Source organism: Biomphalaria glabrata, chromosome 10 (assembly GCF_947242115.1).
Source record: "Biomphalaria glabrata chromosome 10, xgBioGlab47.1, whole genome shotgun sequence".
Lineage (NCBI taxonomy): Eukaryota > Metazoa > Mollusca > Gastropoda > Planorbidae > Biomphalaria > Biomphalaria glabrata.
The window spans coordinates 18,784,448-18,805,518 of record NC_074720.1 but is presented as its reverse complement, the minus strand read 5'-3'; the positions used below and the strand labels follow the sequence as shown (position 1 = coordinate 18,805,518).

The 21,071-nt window shown below is 32.2% G+C and overlaps 1 protein-coding gene across 2 annotated transcripts in view; it reads right to left on the bottom strand.

Annotated features, from left to right (window-relative positions):
- Positions 1 to 21,071, bottom strand: part of LOC106079857 (condensin-2 complex subunit D3-like) — a 36,285-nt gene that overhangs the window by 10,855 nt on the left and 4,359 nt on the right. The window contains exons 1-25 of one of the 2 annotated variants that reach the window (XM_056045013.1): positions 20,912 to 21,063; positions 11,188 to 11,355; positions 9,980 to 10,065; positions 9,521 to 9,596; positions 8,880 to 8,957; positions 8,629 to 8,750; positions 8,288 to 8,386; positions 7,832 to 7,959; positions 7,400 to 7,496; positions 7,090 to 7,199; positions 6,581 to 6,692; positions 6,398 to 6,484; positions 6,182 to 6,251; positions 6,016 to 6,103; positions 5,553 to 5,710; positions 4,233 to 4,409; positions 3,782 to 3,915; positions 2,788 to 2,903; positions 2,471 to 2,584; positions 2,302 to 2,373; positions 2,047 to 2,149; positions 1,846 to 1,942; positions 1,638 to 1,730; positions 732 to 808; positions 511 to 619 (exon numbers count right to left, since the gene is read on the bottom strand). In XM_056045013.1, the coding sequence (XP_055900988.1) occupies positions 511 to 619; positions 732 to 808; positions 1,638 to 1,730; positions 1,846 to 1,942; positions 2,047 to 2,149; positions 2,302 to 2,373; positions 2,471 to 2,584; positions 2,788 to 2,903; positions 3,782 to 3,915; positions 4,233 to 4,409; positions 5,553 to 5,710; positions 6,016 to 6,103; positions 6,182 to 6,251; positions 6,398 to 6,484; positions 6,581 to 6,692; positions 7,090 to 7,199; positions 7,400 to 7,496; positions 7,832 to 7,959; positions 8,288 to 8,386; positions 8,629 to 8,750; positions 8,880 to 8,957; positions 9,521 to 9,596; positions 9,980 to 10,065; positions 11,188 to 11,355; positions 20,912 to 20,975 (2,635 nt within the window). In that variant the 5' untranslated portion in view covers positions 20,976 to 21,063. Of the gene's footprint in view, positions 1 to 510; positions 620 to 731; positions 809 to 1,637; positions 1,731 to 1,845; positions 1,943 to 2,046; positions 2,150 to 2,301; positions 2,374 to 2,470; positions 2,585 to 2,787; positions 2,904 to 3,781; positions 3,916 to 4,232; positions 4,410 to 5,552; positions 5,711 to 6,015; positions 6,104 to 6,181; positions 6,252 to 6,397; positions 6,485 to 6,580; positions 6,693 to 7,089; positions 7,200 to 7,399; positions 7,497 to 7,831; positions 7,960 to 8,287; positions 8,387 to 8,628; positions 8,751 to 8,879; positions 8,958 to 9,520; positions 9,597 to 9,979; positions 10,066 to 11,187; positions 11,356 to 20,911; positions 21,064 to 21,071 lie in introns of those variants that run through there. The other variant, XM_056045014.1, reaches the window with a different exon arrangement.

Below are 21,071 nucleotides of genomic sequence, written 5' to 3'. Positions count from 1 at the left end.
CAGACCATATTCTAATATTTTAGCTTTGATGTATCTAGCTCTTTATTTCATTTGCTATGTTTATATAGGCTAAGAGTCTTAGCATACTAAATAATGATCTCTAAAAGAAGCTTTTTTTAAAATTTGGATAAGTTTGGAAATTATTATTATAGTTTATTGAAATCATTGGGCTTTAATTCAGTGATCAGTTGTGGGTGTATGAAAGAAAGTGCTTTACATACAAATGTATTTTTTAAGTAAAAATAAAAAGTTACTTTTTCAAATGATCTTGGTGGGACTTTATTGTTTAATTTTCAGACTTATAAAAATGTACTTAACAGTACTAATTAGATTTTACAAGCATTTTCATGCCTCAATTTTAAATTGGTAAGCTCCAGGCTCACAAGCTAAATATGAATTTGATATGCCCCCAGCCCAAGTTTTGCTTATGTTGATTGTACTTTTAATTTCAAAGGTACAGCTTAAACACAAATGTGGAAGAAATGAAATACAGACAAAGAATGTGGTTACCTTTATCATCTGTTAAAATGACATGTGACATATACTGATCACAGTCTCTCAGTATGTCTTCTCCCCAAGCCTGAGGAAGCCTACGAGACATCTCTAGACAAGCATAGAGCTGAAACAATATATACATATATACTCACATATTAAAGATATACCTTTAAACCCAAGGTTTGAAAACTAAGAACTAAACACTAAGAAACTAGTTTTTCTTGTTACATGCTTACTTTTGAGACACAGTGAACCATACCAGCAATGATACCGGGCGGGTATGTGAACTCTCTAAGTCGTTGCTTCATGTCCTCTGTAGGTGATATAAAGGAATAGAATAAAACTTTGTTCCATTCCAAGTGTTCATTCTACATACTCTAGAGGTATCAATACAGATCAGCTGCTAAAGCAGTATGAATGATTAGACATAAATAATAAATAAAAAATGATAAGATATAGCATTAAGTTACAAAGTCAAATAATTTGACATTTGTGACTGGTCAAGCTTCTTTTGTATCTTACCTTTTACAGCTCATCTGAAGAAAAGTTCATTGATTATAAATAGGATAAAGATGTGCCATGGTCTTCCTTTGTGAACCTAACTGCTACCATGTTTTACACTAGGCCAGCAAATGTTTAAGCTGGTCTTTGAAGCATATGAGGACTATCTTTGGTGAAGTTTTTCTTATTTGAGATTAGTGAAAAAAATTGCCTTGGAAAATGGGTCATTCTCCATACAAGATAAGGCTTCATTTATTTGAAGGTGGCCTAAATGTATTAAAAATTAATGCTAACAAAAAGCAGACAAGTAGAGCATAATCATCTTCATAAATTAGTTCTTCTTCGAGCCAGCTTTTTGCTGCTGAGCTGTCAGCTCTTTTGCAGACTGTGCCAAGGAAAAATAGTGTGCTGTTCAAAATTAGTTCTAAAACTTCATCTCTTTAGTTTCATTGTGAAAAGGCAGTAGATGCTAGAAGAAGACATTTTCAGGAGAGTAGAATCTGAGGTACGATATTTTCATTCAAGTGCTCTTTATTTTAGTAAGCTTTGTCAAAGAAAAAAAATATGCTATAACAAATAAACCAGTTCCTAATCTGAATGTTATCTTTACTAATGGAGTTAAAATGTTCTGAATTATTTACCAAATATAACAGGCAGTTCACTGTTTGGAATAAATTTTACTGTTGATCCTAACACAGTCAAAACATCAAACCATTTGCCACAAGATGCTTCATCTAAGTACAGAAAAAAAAAAGGAATGCATTAAAAACATAACATATATAAATCATTATTTTATTAATATTACCACGAAAAATATATCTCTCTGCAATAAATTTTTTTTTTACCAACCTGCACAAGTAGTGACAGTCTTCCAGTACTGAATGACTAAACTGTGATTGATTTTAACTGGTGTCTTTGAAATTTCCGCCAAGAACATCCAGGCAGCCTGTCAGGGATGGAAAGAAGAGTCATCAGTGTTGACATAGACTGAAATAGTAGCCACAATAAGACATATTTTAAAACAAAGCACAAGGATAAATTATTTGATACCTTATCATTGTCTCCGTGAATGTGACTCAGCAATGCATCTATCATCGAGCTCTTCAGTTTTTTAGTCCTGGCCCAGTACTGGCAAGCTTTCTGCAAATAGCGTCTGAAAAATAGTTTTCAGTGATGAAATTTTTTTCCTAGCTCAATAATAAACTTTCTGCAAGAAATTATTTACAAAACAAAACTTTGAAACTGTAAAATTTAAATTGTAGTGAAAAATGCTAAGTTTCTTTTTCAATGATGACAATTATTTACCGTAATTTTTCACAACTTTCATCAACTATAATACGAAGTAAGTCCCACTCTATTCCTGTAGAGGCTTGTGTTCTAGGAAAAAAAAACAAACAACTTACATTAATAAATAATGAAAACAGAATGCATTTTTGTAGCAAAATGATCAGGTGAACATTTCCTAATCTATTACCTATTGGCTGGCTTTAAGTGCTGTAAAATCATTTCTTCCAAAAATTCAAAGCTTTTCTCCTGCACTGAAGTTTCTCTGTCCATAACTTGAGGAAGAAGTCCAAATATCCAAGCTCTAAAATTATTGAAAAAGAAATTATGAAACATAATTCTGATTAAATATTCAAGAATATGTTTCAAAAAATATACAAGGATGTATCATTCTAACTATATATATTACAGACTGCATAATACATGGGATCTATCAATTTAATTACAGTAGATACTACAGACTGTACAATACATAAGTGTTACAAAAGAACAAGTCAAGGTACTCACTTCTGAATGTTTTGATCTTTTGGAAAAGCTTTCAAAAGTTCAAACAAAGACTGCACTGCTTGTTTTCTGACTGACAGGGCTGGATCAGCACATCTCTCTTGTAACACTTGTAGATCCTGAGAAAGAAAAATGATCAAACATTCTAATGGCAATGTCTTTGATTCCAAAGATTAAGGATCATTAGTTGTTAAAATGTTTAGGTTAGTGCAGTCATTCATTCTTCTCCTTCATTTTTAGGCTGAATTCACCTTAACATATCCCTTAGCCTGTTGAACTGTTGGGGCACTACACAAGATCTGTTTACACTCTATTACACTCCTGTCCATTCTTTTATGTTGTCTTCCCACATGTCTGCCTCTTCTTTTTCCTGATACTTTTCCCTAAAGGAAGGTCTCTGTGAGCCCTGAGGACCTTGTGATATGGCTATAGAGTTTTTTTGACATCAGAAAGCAGGTCATAAGGGGTCCGACTGCTATATAATTCTGTTCAAATTCTTCATTTGTGATGCTGTCTTTGTAAGTGATACCTAGGATCTTTCTGTAGCACTGCAATTCCATTGCTAGAATCCTCTTCTCAAGATATGCAGTCAGCTTTTAAGATTTGCAAGCATAAAAGAATGTGGCCATCACCAAGGAGCACATAAGTTTGCTTTTAGTAACGAAGACTATGCTTTCCAGATTTTTAAAAATTTTGCAAGGGCTGCTGTGGAATCTGCAATTCTGGCCAGTAGTTCAGGTTTGGTTCCCATATTTGAGACTAAAAATAAAAGTTCCCCTTTCAGACCTTGTGGTTTATAGGGCTGATGATGTAAAGCTAATCTGTTTCTGTGACCTACAGTTAACAATGGGCAGCACAACAACCAACCACTTAGATTTTCCCCTAACTAATGTCAGGTACCCATTAGAGCTGGGTGGTGGCGCCCAAAGATCCCGAAATTGTTTTTTTAAAATTATAATAATATGAAAGCAAAGCATAACAATACAATAACACTTACTTCCTTTCTATAGCATGGAGCAACCAACTCAACCACCTTTTCCAAGGCTTGTAGGGCACATTTCCTAACTACTACTTTTGAATCATGCATACGTCTATGGAACATGGAGATTACACCTTCTGTGTCAGGCAGATCTAAAATAGGATGGACAACTATTCAAAACATGCAAATATAACAATATATACTAACTTATTTCCTTGCTATGAGAGAGAGCGAGAGACAGACAGTAAGGTGTTCACTAGATGTTTGTATAAACAAAATTTGTTTCAACTTTAGAATGCTTAAGATTTAAATGTATTTACCATTTTAAAATAAATAATTCATTAAACATTTAAAACTTTTGAATGTTAATGGAAGTACAGCCAAATTTTTTAATGATATATCTATCTATCTATATATATATAATTTGGCATGAAATAGTTACACAAGTAAACTCGTTAGGTTCAGTTACATGGATTAAATCCAGGAGTTATCTCAATAAGCTGAAGTGCACAAGTCTGTGGAGTCTGAGCTTTAAGTTGATTCTGAGCTACACTGTCACCATCACCATTCTCAGTTTGCTTGTTATCTGGGACTAGACTGCTCTCAATACTTGAGTTGTTCATCACTTCAGGTGTAGTTGGGTTTTCTATGAAGAAAAAACAACAACCAGACCTGCCTACCAAAAAAAGTCCAAATGCGTAACGCTGATGGTCAAAATGCGTATTTTGGCACCAGAATGCGTAACACTTACGCGATCCACTATTTTGTCATATATATATATATATATATATATATATATAATATATATATATATATATATATATAATATATATATATATATATAATATATATATATATATAATATTAGATCTCGATGTCATGATTAGATCTACAATCTAAATCTAGATCAATACGACAATACAATAGAGATAATATCTAGACTAGATCTGGATTCTGGATCTATGTCTATATAATTTATAATGAATATAATCTACTAATCTACTCTAGATCTGGGCTGAAGTGTTACCGATGCCGTGGATCTATTCCTGTATAACAAGTTATCTAGATTCTAGATCTAGAATCCAGATCTAGATCTAGACTTGATATCTACAATGTCACTCAATGTGTTTTGAATCGATAGCACTTCGATATTTTTTTCTATACAAATGAATACGGGAATCAGGGATTCAACATAATTAATTTCTACTAATGAACTTACAAAAAAAAAAAAAAAAAAAGTCACGTTGGTCACCGTTTGTATCAGCTAACTGACGGTACCAACCCGCCACTCCCTCACTCTTGCGTTCTTCATTTCTAGACTAAATCTAATTGCTATTAAGAACCAATCAACGTATAGATCTGGACACAATGTGTTCCCCCACCTTTTCTGTTACCCCCCCCCTTCCAGCCCAACAGGACGGCTTTGCGTGACCTCCGTGACCGCTCGTAAGCTAGTCAAGAGAGGGGGAAAAAAAGGATACGAAATGCGTAACGCAACGGGTTAAATGCGTATTTGCGTACTGACTGTCATTTTTGGGAGATTTTGCGTAACGAGTACGCATTTTGCGTAACGGTAGGCAGGTCTGAACAACAGACATCTGTAATGGGACATCATACAAGCAACAAGTTTAAAACCTAGTGGAGACATTCTATCTGGCCTTATTGAGCACTTAAGGGTTTGAAGGTTGTGAAGACATCCTGATATCATCAAGAGCTCAAGGACAATTGGCCAAAAGTTTCAAGAGTATAAATGCTACAGGAAAGAAAGCAGTCAATCACAAAGATTTACCTTTAGCTGTAGCCAGCACAGCTACTGGCGTAGGCATAAAATGCTTAGCTGTTGGCCTACTTGCGATAGGAGTGATCACCTCTTTGATGGTTGACACGACATCTCTGAACTTGGAACTTGTGCACACAGAGAAGCCAGTCAAAGCTCTTGATCGAATACTAGAATAAGCAAAATATAACAAAAATACTAATAAAATACTAACAAAAAAAAAAAAAAAAACAAAAAAAAAAAAAAAAAAAAAACGCAGCTATCTCTAAATATTGTACAATTTATTTCGTTTCCTTTTTATATAGCATACAAACTTAATTAACTAATCTGTTAATTTTATTGATTGATTTGTTAGAGAATGAATAATTGCCCAAAGAATTGGAAGTGAGAGATACAGCGTCTGCAAAATTTGTACCAGACAGAGTGAGTTGATATAAGCTTGATCACTTTGCAATGAACACACGTTAGAACTCACCTTGCATTGGAATCTGAACATTTGCTTAACAGTGTGAGAACCATACTTTTATGGCTGCAAAATCCAGACAGTACAGATGGAACAGCATCTTCAAAAAAAAAAAAAAAATGTAAACAAGTCTCTAATTAATGTGTTCATATAGACATAGCTAGAGTTCCATGAATACCTGATAATCTCCTCTCAGGTTTCTCAATCAATGTTAACATGACATCAACCAGAAAACTTCTTTGTGTAGCCTGGAGAAAGACAAGAAACTATGAAGTACATTAAAAAGCAAACTTTTAAAAATGACTATGCCTAATGATTTTCCTTTACAATAGAAAATTATTTTAATACATATTTTATGTCATTACTTCAGTTGAATAGCTTTTAAATGTCTCACCTTAGTGTATCTAGACAAACGTTTCAACCACTCCAACATTCTAGCGTATTCTATATCAGGCAAATAGTCCACAAGTTCACACACAGCCTGTTGAAGCATCAACAAACATTTACAGTTTACCCCTTAACATTGGATCTAATTATTTGATACCAATCAAACAAGTGCTGCGTGTGTGTGACTTACTTCAGCAGCATAAGCTCTGTAATCTGACTTGTCAGGCACCTTAAAGCAGAGAGTTTGCAACAAAGTTTTCAAACAATTGACAGAACGCTCACCCAACTCTTTAACCACATATCTGTTGGGAAGACCATGGAGATAAAAAGGGATGAAGCAATGTTTACATTCTGACCAGAATTAAAAATGTAATCAACACAAATTTAAGACAAAACAACATTCAAACCAAATTCTTGCTAGACATCATGTCTAAGACAAAACAACATTCAAACCAAATCCTTACTAGACATCATGTCTAAGACAAAACAACATTCAAACCAAATCCTTGCTAGACATCATGTCTAAGACAAAACAATAATTTAAATCAACTTCCTGTCTTGCATGAAAACCATTCAAATCAAATATCCCATGTCCCATCGAAGACCAAGGCAAAACTGAACTCAACTTTCTGTCTTGCATAGCATTTTAAAGGCAAAAAAAACAACACAAAAACATTTCAAATCAACTCTCTGTCTTACACAACAAAGTCCAATGCATGCCGCCTAATCTGTAAAACAGGTCGAGCCAAAGCTGTAAACAACTTCCCATCTTCCATCATAAGTATCTGTTCTAAAAGTTGTTTGAAAGACTGACAGAGAAAAGAAAACAAATCAACACAAACAAGAAACAAAAAGAACTGAACTGCTAAACTGGATTAAAACTAAGGGCTATTACAAAAATAAACATCTGGAAAAAAAATGTAAACAAACATCTGGAAAATTTAACTCTCCAAACAAAATAAATAAAAGAAAACATTCTCAACTAGCAGTAACGTATATAAAGATTGACCTCATTGACTATTGTTGTCACGTGACCATGAAAAGGTTGACACAACAAATACATTGCTTTAAAAGCCAACATTCCAGGACTGCAGTGTCTAGCATTCCTTAAAAAAAAAAAAATGGCTACACATGTCAGGAATCAATTATTATCACATATAAACACACACAATTTATAAAAAAAAATATGCTTTTTTTTAATGCCCCTACATTCTTTTACAGAAGAAATAGTATTTATATTACTTGTCAGGCTTGACACTACATTTTTGAGTTGGCATACTATACTTTCTTACTAATGACCTAAATTATTAAAAAAACTACTAGAGGAAACTATTGTTAGGTTGAAGTCTAGATTTTCCATTGTTAAAAATGTGATAAACAGTCAACAAAATAAAATGTTACAGAAAAAAAAGAATCAGATAAATAGTTGTACATTACTTACCACTGTCCCATAGTCTCATCTATGGCAAGGGGATCTTCCTTAACAATATTAGTCAAAACAGACAATAACTGAATGGCTGTGGACTCAGACTGACGAAGAGAGTATCTTTCACATATGATGACTACATTCTGCAACAAAATAATAAAAAAAGATTCTATGCAAATATTCTAGAAATACTTTATGGTCTCTTATCAAAGACTTACTAAACTAGATTGACAATACGGTTACACAACAGATACTCAAAGTGAGCTTGTCTGTCCAATACAAATTAGTTTACAATACACAACACAAAGTATAACCACCCAACAGTAATTGTGGATTTGAAAACATAGGATTCTGTTCATGCAAAAATCTAAGAATTTGACATTCAAATATAAAAATCAACTTCAGTCAATTTAGAGCTAAAACAGAATTCAAAGCATTCAAATTGACAAAAAAAAAAAATCCTTAACTAACCTGAAGTAAGGACTTCTTGAAATCATCTATCTGATCTCTTTCAGTTTCACTCAGTTCTATAAATTGTTCCTCATCACTGCCATCTCTAATAGTACCACTCTGTTCAGAGCAAATAAACACATAGACAAAGTCATTCAAAATGAATTGACATATAACAGACTTAAGAATAAAACAGAAAAAAAAAATAATTTTAAAAACAAAATACTGATTAGCAATTAAAAAAAACCCACCAAAGCTTATAAAATTAGCAATACTATAATATACTCACACAATACCCAAAAGATCACACCACTATCTTCCATCCTAATTTCAAAAGATACAATTAACACACAATCACTTACATCCTCTTCAAAAAGTGCTTCCCCAGAAGGTATCTTGGTGCCTTTCCTTCTTTTTGTCTGACGCTTGTTACCTGATGGGATATCTCTTTTTTTCTTCCGTTTGCTGCCACCACCACCATTATCTTAAGGAAAAAAATAAAAATAAAAAGATCAATCAGAAACAACCATATCAATAAAATATTGATAAAAAAAAAAAAATAAAAATAAATAAATCACAAACATAATTTTGCTTTCACTAGCCATGATCTTACCTGGCCTGTTGCGTATAGTAAGTACACGACAAGCTTGTAAAAACAATTCTGGATTGTAAATCTTAAAAGCTGCACTACCTATAAAAAAAAAAAAGAAAATTTTTAAATAGAAGCTTTAAGCTTCTCTTATATATATATATAAAGAATACAGTTCAACTTTAAAATAATATGAAGTTGTCAGCACTTGAACAAGTTTATTAAGTTTTACAAACAAATATTTCTGTTAAAAATTTTGTTTTACAATAATATTCATGATTCAATTTCACTTCTCCTTGTCAAGAAGTTCAATGCATTAGCTGGTTATACTAATCTCTTAAATTGAGTGTAGTTTACCCTAGTCACATGGGTTACCAAAATCTAACCTCCAGGCTAAGCCTCTTAGAGGGTGGATGAGGGTGACACTAGTCACATGGGTTACCAAAATCTAACCTCCAGGCTAAGCCTCTTAGAGGGTGGATGAGGGTGACACTAGTCACATGGGTTACCAACATTCCTCCTACTGTCCAAGGGTAGATGAGGGCTGATGAAGGTGACAGTGGTGGGACTCAGGTTCATTAACAATACGAAACAGACAACCTATATAAGCTATAAATTGGTTAGGGTAAAAAAATAAAGATAAGATGAATGCAACATTAACTTACCTGGTAAAGATATAAGTCTAAGGTAAACAGATGATGCCAAAATCCCAGTCGCTTTTTCACTGAAACTTGCAGATATCTTGAATTGGAAAGAGTTTCACATTTCAACTCACAAAATAGTCCAAAACATTAAAAAAATATAATTAAGAATGGTTTTTAAATGTTAACATATGAGACAGATTGCAGAGTCCAAAAGCTCTACAAAACATGAACCTGATTGTATCTTGAAAAGAATACACATGCTGTTGAAATATTAAATAATAAAATAAACAAAGAATAAAAAGATATTTACAACCCCAATTTGATAGGTATAGAAGAAAGAAAAGTAAGGGACAATAGAGAAAATTGTAGTTTCTATCATCAAACATTTAGGTATATGAGTTTAAGAAATACATGAGGACCCCCCCCCTTTTTTAAACTAGTAACGATTAAAGACCTTCTATTAAAATTTGAATAACTTACCTTGCTAGCATTGTGAGACAGATAGGCCAAGAGAACAACAAGAGATTTGTGGGAGATGTCACACTCAATAAGAATGCTCCAGAAACCTGGGGAAAAAAAATAAAATTTAAATACCTCAATCTGTAAACAGAAATAATTCATAATGAATTGTTTACTTAGTGCTACTTACCTTCCCTACTTACACGCCATGAAAGCAAAAAGTAATTGATAAAGTCTTTTATTCATCTGAACAAAAAAAAAAGCTACTTATTGAGAGAAATGTGGCTGTATATGTGGTGTTATTCTTCTTTTTAAGTTTTTTTTTTCTCTCCCACCTCCCATTCTTAGATAAAGTTGAAATTTTGCATAATTATTAATAATCTACAATACATCAATCAATAAAAAAATTTACCAATTAGTAATTAATTAAAACTGTTTTATATAGAAAACAGTGATTATTCCTGAAGTATTTAGATATATGGCAGGGATTTTGTGGTTCTTTCCTTTAGATTTAATTAAGCTTTTTGTTTAAAAAAGATTCTAAAAATATTTTGTTTGTTATTTTTCACACCACTCCAAATGAATTTTTACAAATTATTGTGTATCAATTTCGACATTTTCCTTGATTTCAATAGCTGTATATATATATATATATATATATATATATATATATATATATATATACACACACAATATCTGCTGATCTGCATCAGAGACACTTATCTGGATGCCTTATAATATGCTTTTAAAGGCCTACATGTATATCTTATGTAATATTGTTTTTCTTCTCTAAAACAAAACTTCTGATTTTAAACCTCAAAAAATCTGTATAGCTATAATATGAAAAGTAATTTTTTACTTTAATTGTACAAAATATCTTTTCTTTTTTTTAAGTTTTTAGGTTAATGCAAAAACAAAAAAGATTCTGGAAGTGGAGCTTTAAAATATAAAGAAATTATATACTCTCTCTCTCTCTCCACACACACACATGCACGCACGCACACACACATATATATATAATATTAAATGGTATAAAATAGTTATACTTTAGTTTATAACCAACTTGGACACAAACTGCCAACTATAATTTAATTGTGATTACTAAAAATAATCTGAAACTTCTTATCATAAATTTGATAACTGAAATCATTTTTTAAAGGGCTGATAAGCATTTCTCTAATTACAACTGGACACAATATGCTCAACCATTTTATGTTATACAACTGTACCTTCACCATTATCATTCTCATTGTTGAACTGCAACCATGTTCCTAACATATCATGAGCTGCTTGCAGCTGATCAGTTAAAAAACCTTTCTCTTCCAGATGTTCCTTCACATCAACAGGTATAGAACTAAAGTCAGCAAAGTCTTCATCCCAACAAGTTTTGACATAATCTGAAACAAACAGTGTCTTGATATTAAGCCATCTAATCTGAGAAATAACTACTCAGGCCAGTCATGTCGAATGTTGTCATGTGATAAACCAGAATGGATATACGCGATATTCCATAGGTTTCTGGAAGGCCAGTGGGCACCCTATATAAAGAGCAGAGGTGCAACAGTCAGGACAATTTACGTCAGGCTTGGCTTAGTTCAGTTCAGACATATGGTTCTGTACAGTGCAATACTACAGTTCGGAGTAGAGTCAAGATGCCTTAAAGTATGAGACAACATCTTGATCTGCGATAAAGTCCAACACAACGAGCCCAGAGTGTGACTTCAGTCCTGAATAGTGGAACCTAATGCAAGTCTGGGACAAAGTGAAGAGGCTAGTGGAATTATATACATTGGTACAAGAGTTGATGCAGCTGTACGGTTGTTAATGGTGAAACATTTATAGAGTCAGTGTTACATGTTGCCAATAATTATACAGTATTAGCTCTGTTACATTATTTTGGAGCCCTGAGTTGCACAATTTCTTTGAGCTGGTAGTGTCATGTGGTGCAGTTTGGAGAGAGCCTGATTAATAAGACAGCACTAGATCTATATTGAAAATATTGTATTAATATACTGTTATAGCCCGGCAATGCACAACACCATCCAGCTAGTGTAGAAGGTGCACTCTGTTAGAGATTAGACATTAGACTGAGAAGGATGTTTACAATAGGAAGAAGATAACAAAGTTCTGCCCAAATCTAGGCCTTATGAAGAAGCTGTGCTCAAAGCAAACTGTCACCGTGTTATTTTATATGTTATGAATGTGGCTGTGGTTATCAATGTAGGCGTGGTGGTGACATTGGGTTCTTGTTACAAATCACAGAATAATGAAATGACGCTGGGTGTAGCAGACACAATAAGTTTAATATAACACCACATAGTGAATACACCATACAACTCGACCCAGGAATGGTCAGTATTAATCCAACAGTAATATACGAATATCACAACTTAGTAACTATTCTATAACCAACTACTTTAAACATCTAACTCTACTGCTTATATATTAAGTGACTCAATACAAGTGCTTGCTACAAGATCTCTATGTGGACTGACTGCCTTTAACTCTCTGGTTCACCTAAGGTCAAAAGTGTTCACCTTAGTGCAACATGGGTTGTGAATAAGATTCACAATATGGAATTAACATACACAATACAGAATTAGGGTTTCTACTCTATGGCACCAACTTTGAGGTGGTGACATTACCTATCACCCCCCTTTTGAAAAAAATTTTGAAGAAATTTTTTTCAGCTTGACGACATAATTATCATAAGTAGGATCAATTGGAATTCTTGGAGTCTATGAAATGTACAATAGCAGAGTTCAAATAGAACTACAAACTTCAAATAAAATATATAATAGGACAGTGTTACACAAGATATTTGTTGAATCAAAAAAATTCATACAATTCTCTAACCCATCATATTCTTGTAAGGCAATTCAAATAATTCTCTGAGTCAAATACTTTACATCTCAAATAATTCTTTACATGTAGTTCTAATATATACATCAATGTTCAAATGTGTTCAATATTTACAAGTCTTTTTCATAATAATATGTGCAAAGTGTGACGAAAATTTCAATGACAATCTACTATGTCACTATGTGAAAAATTAATACAAGTTTCTATTCACAATATCTATTTATAAAAAATCTTTGACACTATAGAAATGTTAGAAGTCTAGTTTTTGACACCAATAATACAATATGTACAAATCATGTAGAAAATGTTACAATTAAGTCTCAATATGTAAGTGATAAGTATAGAAAATTTAAAATATATGTGTCAAAATTCAAGATCAAATTGATTAATGATCATTGTTACAAATTCAATGTATCTCTTTACTTCAATATGAGGTTTGACATCTCCATAAAAAATTGTTGTGCATTAATATTACACAAGTAAATATGTATAATTCAAGTATCAAAATATTGGATCAAAAGTATCAACATGAAATCAAAATAATAAGTATCCTTCATAGTGCTTGTTACATGCACCTTATGTTTCAATTAAGTATTTCTCCATATGACAGTTCAAATAATTTGTAGCTAGTAATGGCAAAAGTTTAATGTTACATTGTTTATCAAATAATTATTGTGTACAAAGTTCAAAAAACTCTTTTGTCAAAAAAAAAGCTTCAACTGAGAAAATGTGTCAGTTGTGATACAATCTTTGAGTTTACATTAATTTGTTCAAGCATATATATACAAGCATAACATCATAATGGTTTAGTTTTATTTATTTTAATCTGTTGTGAAAAAAATGCAAGTCCAATTTAAAAGAATAATATCAAGTTTTTCTTTCAGTACTTGAAATATCAAAAAGTTTGTACAACAATCTTCTTGTTTACATCAATGATTGTTACAAAAATATATAGTCCATAAGAATAGTTTGACAAAATGTTTTCAAAAAAATACAAGTGTATGTCAATATTTCATTACACTAATTGACATTAAATAAATAAGTTACATTATGAATCAATCTCTTGTTTCAATAGTATTGAAAAATGTGACTAAGTTATATAATTGTGATAAATGACATAGTAAAAAAATAATTCCAATCTTGTTTACAATAGCTGTAGAAAAAAATGTCCAAGTTGTTCTCAATACAATGAGAAAAAAATAATGTTTACATTGTATGGAAAAAAAAATTAAGCTAGGTACTGAATAAGTTGGGAAAAAAAATTCAATGTTTGTTTACATTGTTGAGTACAAAAATGTTATTCTTGCTGACAAAAGAATGTGAAAAAAATTGTTGGTTACAATGTAGTAATCAAATTCCAAAGTTTGTTTACAAATAGAGTTTACAAAAAATGGTTTCTAGTTCAATGTTTAAAAATAGTACTCAATGTTTACAAAATAATGCTCAATGTTCACAAAATAATGCTCAATGTTTACCAGATGCGATGTATTAAGTCAACAACACTGATATTAATTGTGAGTCCCTTAATTGGTGTTCCGTATATTTTATGTAATAACTCTTTGTAATGGCCAAAGTTTTTTATTTGTACCCACATTGACTCTCCAAGTTCTGGATGTTTCCAAACTTTTTTATATCCAAAATCACAAGTTATATCTTGTACTATTTGAAAAATTTCTTTCTGAAAATCAGAATCAGACAGGTCATAAAACCATATTGTTTTATGTATTACTGGCTTTTGATGAACTTTAACTTTTGGATAAGATCCAATAATTACTGGACTGATAGTATTTTCAAGTATTACAACTTTTATTTTCCCTTTTATAAATGGTGATTTGATTTCAGCAATGGCAGTTTTACATTCTATCTTTCTAGAGTTTGGTAAGGTTACAATGGCTATATCATTCAAATAATCTTCTTTTTCTACTAAATTGGGTTCTACAAAAGTGATTGTGGATTCTTCATCAACTATGCATACAACATCCTGATAATTGACTTCTAGATCATATACTTCTATCTGTTTGCTGTTTTTAAATGTCAAGGCTAATATTTCCTCTGTTATTATTACTTTAGGTGAGCTAGTGTTAATGTCATTTTGTATTTCTTGTTTTTCAGCTTTATCTTTATCATCTATTTGTATTTCATCTGTTTGTATTTCACTATCATTTGTTTGTGTGTTAATTGTTTGGCAATCTTTATTTAGTTTAGATGCTTCTGTTAGCAAATGAGTTTGACATTCTACATCTACTTTATTTGTATTTGTAATTGACAGATTATGTTTAGTTGCTTCATGTATACTGACATTGTTGAAATCATGTGAATTAGTAGTTGATGCTAACTCAATGTTTTCTTGATTCACACTATTAGCCCATTTTACTAAGGCTTCTTCTGATAGTTCAACTATATTCTCTATGTTCCCTATAATTAGTTCTTCAGCTGGGTTGTTCATTACTATGGCTTTGTATTGACCAGTGAACCATGGTGATTCAATGAAAACTAATGCTGTTTCACATTCTTCCCATAAGTCTTTATTTGCATAAGTCAGTGTGACCTTGTCTTCAAGTATCTGTTCAGGTTTTACTAGTGATTTCTTCACAATGATTGAGGTGCAGCCGCTGTCACGTAATGCATATACCTTAATGCCATCCACATAGGCAGGATACACTTTTAATTTGGCTAATTTTGTCTGTATATATGCTGCTGTTTCATATTCTATTGGTCTTTCAGTTGCTACAGCTGCTATATTTTGTCTAGTGTAATTGTTATTGTGGTAAGTATGTTGTCTATCTTGAAATTGATCTCTTCTAGACATTCTGTTGTTTTGCCATCTTCTGTTTGTTTGATGTGGTCTAGTGTTAGTTGGACTGTAGCTTTGCCATGTTCTTCTGTTATATTGTTGTTGATAGGATCTATTATAGTTAGGACTGAAGCTCTGGAAAGTTCTGTTATCTCTTCCATATTTATGGTTTCTATTTACATATTGCTGTTTTTCTGATGCCATTCTCTTTCTGCACTCTGCTTTGGTGTGACCCAATATGCCACAGAAAAAACATTGTAGGCTTTTGGCATATTTAAATTTATTTGTAGATCTTGGATGGTTTTCTGTCACTGTTGCAGCTACATTGTACAATTCCCTTTTGTCTATGGTGATGTTTGGGTGGGAGTCCTTGTATGTTGTTAAGTTTGATATCAATTCAGCTTCATTTTTTATTTTTCTCTCCTTCAGGAATGAGAATGCTGCATCCGTAACATTTATTAACACATTTTCAATGAGAAAGAAATCTAAGATCTGTTTGGGGTCATGTAAGTTACAGTTTGCAAGTTGTAGCCACTTTGTCATGTTCTGGCGCATGTCATGTATTGTTCTTTTTAAATCTGCATTCTTGGCTAGTTTTATTTCCCTAAAAAGTTTTCGATAGTGCTCCTCCGTTTTGCCAAAATGTTCAATAAGTCTTTGTTTTACTGTGTTGTAGTCTTTTCTTTGCTCCATAGTTAGTGTGTCGATGTTTAGTGGTTCACCTCTTAGGTTAGCTAGAAGTTGTTGAGCCATTTGTGCACTATTCATATTTGCTGTTTGACAGATGTATTCAAATTGAATAATGAAATTTTCCAATGTGTCTTCTTTTGGGTCAAAGTTCCTAAATTTGCTATGATACTGATGATGAGATGAAGTTTTATTTTCTGATTTGTCTTTGTTTTCCTTTGCTAGCTTGGCCATTTTTTCTTCATGTTCTTTTAATTTTATTTCATGTTGGCGTTCTTTTTCTTTCTCTAAGTTTTCTTGTTCTTTCTCTCTCAGTCTTCTTTCATGTAGCCTTTCTTCCCGTTGCTTGTCTTTTTCTAATCTAATTCTATCTATTTCAATTTTAATGAATGCAGCTCTATCATCTTCTTTTAACTTTAGTTTATCCACTATCTCTATTAGTTTTTCATACTCAGCCATTTTCAAAGATTCAAATTAGTAATATAGTTTAGTAATAGATATGTGTACACTAGGTAGTTGTAAATGAATATTGTACGATAAATAATTATTATTGCTCAAATAGTAACTACAGGTAATAGTAGATATATATTTTGTGCGAAACAATTGAGGTTATGAGGTATCTTAAGTTATTCTTGGTACTTTGTCTAGTTCATAATGTAATATTTTACTGATCAATTATGTGATTATGTATTTTTTTTTTATCTCCACTTGCAATAAATACTTCACAATCATGTGAGCCTTATTAGTCTGATAAATAGTGATCAATGTATCAATAGTATCAAAATAGTTGAATGTGTTTGAAGAGTATATACAATATAAATCTTGTCAATCTCAAATAAAAGTATATCCCATAGTGTATCAAGTGTGTAGTGTAGTGTTGATAATAAAAAATAGGTTGAAATAAGAAGTAAAATAAATATATATATTAATAAGTAAATAATTAGACAAACATAAATACACTATAGATACTAAACAGTCTGCTTTAAAGAGACATTACAAGATAGTAGAAATAGTAGACAAAAGAATTACAATGAGAAATAACAATGACGCAAAAAGAAAATTCAACAAATGTAAACAAGACAATACAAGAGTTTAACAATATGATAGATACTTGACGAAATACAAACTTGACTAGTACAGCTATACGATCAAGTATTTACTTTATCTAAAGAGTCCCTACCAATACCTGGATGCTTACTTGAAAAAAATATAAATGCTTAGACTCGATAGATAATTAAATTTAGTCCCTAAAGGTCAGGTGTATATATAAATACAAATGTAAACAATGAAAAAAATTGTGGTGTAGTTCAAAGAGAACTAATCAATACTGATAATACTAAGGGTAATTAAAGTTACTTCCCTTAAATATTCACTTGATGCTTGACTTGTCCAGAAAATTCCGGTGATGCTCCACCTAAAATATGTCCACGGTACAGTTCATACGTAATCCACTTGCTAAATCCGCAGCACAACGGTACAGTTCATAAGTAATCCACTTGCTAAATCCACAGCACAATGGTACAGTTCATAAGTAATCCACTTGTTAAATCCACAGCACAATGGTACAGTTCATAAGTAATCCACTTGTTAAATCCACAGCATAATGGTACAGTTCATAAGTAATCCACTTGTTAAATCCACAGCACAATGGTACAGTTCATAAGTAATCCACTAAATAATTCATGTGCTTGATAGGTAATCCACTCTCATACAGTTGCTAAAACAAAAATAACTAAAAATGACCATAGGTAGTGACGACAAGAGAGGTCTAAGAGTGAGAGCGCTCTCTTATTAAATGTGCTGTTAGACAGCGACAATAGGAGTGTGTCATTAGAATTATGACGAGCACTCGATGTAGATGATTCTTGAATATGTCAGCTACTTCGACTGACCATATATCAGCTGTCTTCAAACGATGACTTGAATGACTTGTAGTACTATATTTTCACCCACACCGGTTGTAAGATCAGGGTTGTCTAGTTTCACCCACACAGGCTGTAGTATCCAGGTTGTCTCAGCATATCATGTTTGATCTCTTTCGCTTAGGATGTTAAAGTAACTTTGAACAATGCTGTGCTCCTAAAGCTATCTCAACTGGTGTAAAAGTACAACCACATAAATCAGGCTTCCAGATAAATGACACTTAGGACAGTAGTCAACTGGAAAAGTTGAAAATACAGCTCACACAGGAACAGTTCAAATTGTTCATTTCATCACAGATGAAAAAAATAGCTCACTAACGGTAACTGTGTCATGGCAGGTCAACATGACATGTAGTAGTAGATCTAGATACCAAGTGTGTAGTCAAAAAAATTTAATAAATTCTGGATTAGTTGTAATTCATGTAAAGTTCAATCTTGAAGTTTGAAGTACAAGTAACACAAGTTAAAATAGTAGGCACCGTTAACTTTCAATTTCAGCTCTGTTTTCTGTTAGACTAGGCACTAGCTGAAGATAATAATAATGAATAATGTCACTCTTGGATCACGTGAATCTCACTTGAAAAATTGTGTGCTGGTCTCAATAAATGTAGATCTAGGTCATCTCTATAATGTTGAATGTGTCGCTGAACGACCAAATGAGAAAAATAGTAGAGTCTATAATATTCAGGTCTTAGCTTTCTTGCTCGTTGAGTGGCTTCATGATTTGTGTAAAAAAAATATTTTTTAGAGTTACTTTTTCCTGTGTTTACTAAATAGTTCACTTGCCAACTTCATGCTGTTTGCTGACACTTCTGACACCATTAAATGACAATAAATGACTTGCACTTTGGACACTTCTGACACCATAATGTCACTGGGTTGTTTTATATATTATTAATGTGTTTGTGGTTATCAATGTAGGCGTGGTGGTGACATTGGGTTCTTGTTACAAATCACAGAATAATGAAATGACGCTGGGTGTAGCAGACACAATAAGTTTAATATAACACCACATAGTGAATACACCATACAACTCGACCCAGGAATGGTCAGTATTAATCCAACAGTAATATATGAATATCACAACTTAGTAACTATTCTATAACCAACTACTTTAAACATCTAACTCTACTGCTTATATATTAAGTGACTCAATACAAGTGCTTGCTACAAGATCTCTATGTGGACTGACTGCCTATAACTCTCTGGTTCACCTAAGGTCAAAAGTGTTCACCTTAGTGCAACATGGGTTGTGAATAAGATTCACAATATGGAATTAACATACACAATACAGAATTAGGGTTTCTACTCTATGGCACCAACTTTGAGGTGGTGACACAAACATTGTTATTTTGTGCTAGGGATGTCCTGTGAATAAGCATCTGATCATCTGTATCATTGAGTTGCCCCCCCCCTCCCCCCAAAGATAACTTATTAGAATACTGTTTAGACTTGAACGGCTTAGATCTACATAGTCTACATCTAAATCTATATCTAGATTCTAGACTAGAGTATTGTTTACAAATTACTCCGTTTAGACAGACAGTTTAATTAACCTTCTTAAGACGATGCGGCCGATATATCGGCCCAGGGCTATTTGGCATATATATATATAATATATATATATAGAGAGAGAGAGAGAAAGAGAGACAGAGAATATAATATGAATATGAGGAAATAGACTGTAAATACATATATATTGCAAAAGTGAATCTACTTCTTTTACTACAACCTAAATAATTTTTAAGTAACACAGATAGATAGATCTATAATTTATTAGCAATTACATATGATTAATATTTAATATGATTATATATAATATATGATTATTATGATATCATAGTGAATAGTGGTGTTCAATTAAGAGAATTTCAATGATTGACAGTGCTCATTGTTCAAGTGAAGCCAGTGATTGAGTGAAGCACTGAAGGAGAAAGCCCAAAAACTGCTTTCAAAATACTAGACCCCTCTAAAACTAAATACTCTAACTCTAATGAACTCTAATGACTCTCCTAAAATGGCTCTATAGCCTACTATATAGCAGTATAGCCTATTATATTATTATAGGCACTATAGCCACTATACTCAACTATAGTATAGGTATACTGGTATAGGAGCTTGAAGTGACCCAATTTATTTTAAAATAAAATCTCGACTCTATTACTCTATGGGTGGTAATACAAAGGAACAGAAATATTTTTATTATCCTTTAGATCTAGATCTATTTGAAGAATAAGTTCAATAAGAATCTGCTCAGTCACAGTCAGTGCTTTCAGTTTTTTTGTAAGTTAAACCTTCACCAAATAAAAAAATAAAATAAACATTTGACCTAGATCTAGATAAAGTAGATATAATCATAATAAATATAATGATAATCTTAGATCTAGACTAGATCTAGAATCTAGATCGAGATCTATAATTATAATAATGATAATCTAGATCTAGACTCTAGTCACTCGTCTCTAGGTCTATATTCAAATTAGATCTAGATCTATATAGATTTAGATCTAGATGTAGACTATACTGTCATTGATTTTCTAGTTCCACTACTCCCACTAGTTACTAGTTGAATAGTTCCCGAAAGTCGGTGTCCAGTAATAAGAATCTATCAAAGTAATTATTTAAAAAAAATATTATTAGTATAGATCTAGGAGGTCTTGTTAATATCTTGTATAGATCTAACTTTACCTTCTTGTAAGACGTTTAATTCGAGATTTTCAAATACTGCGATAGTCTTGTTTGCATCCGCCATGGTTGTACTTGGCGCCTACTGTACTATTACAATAGAATCGTAATCAAAACACAGAAGTTCTGCCAGAACTGCTATATACACGTAAAGAATTATTGG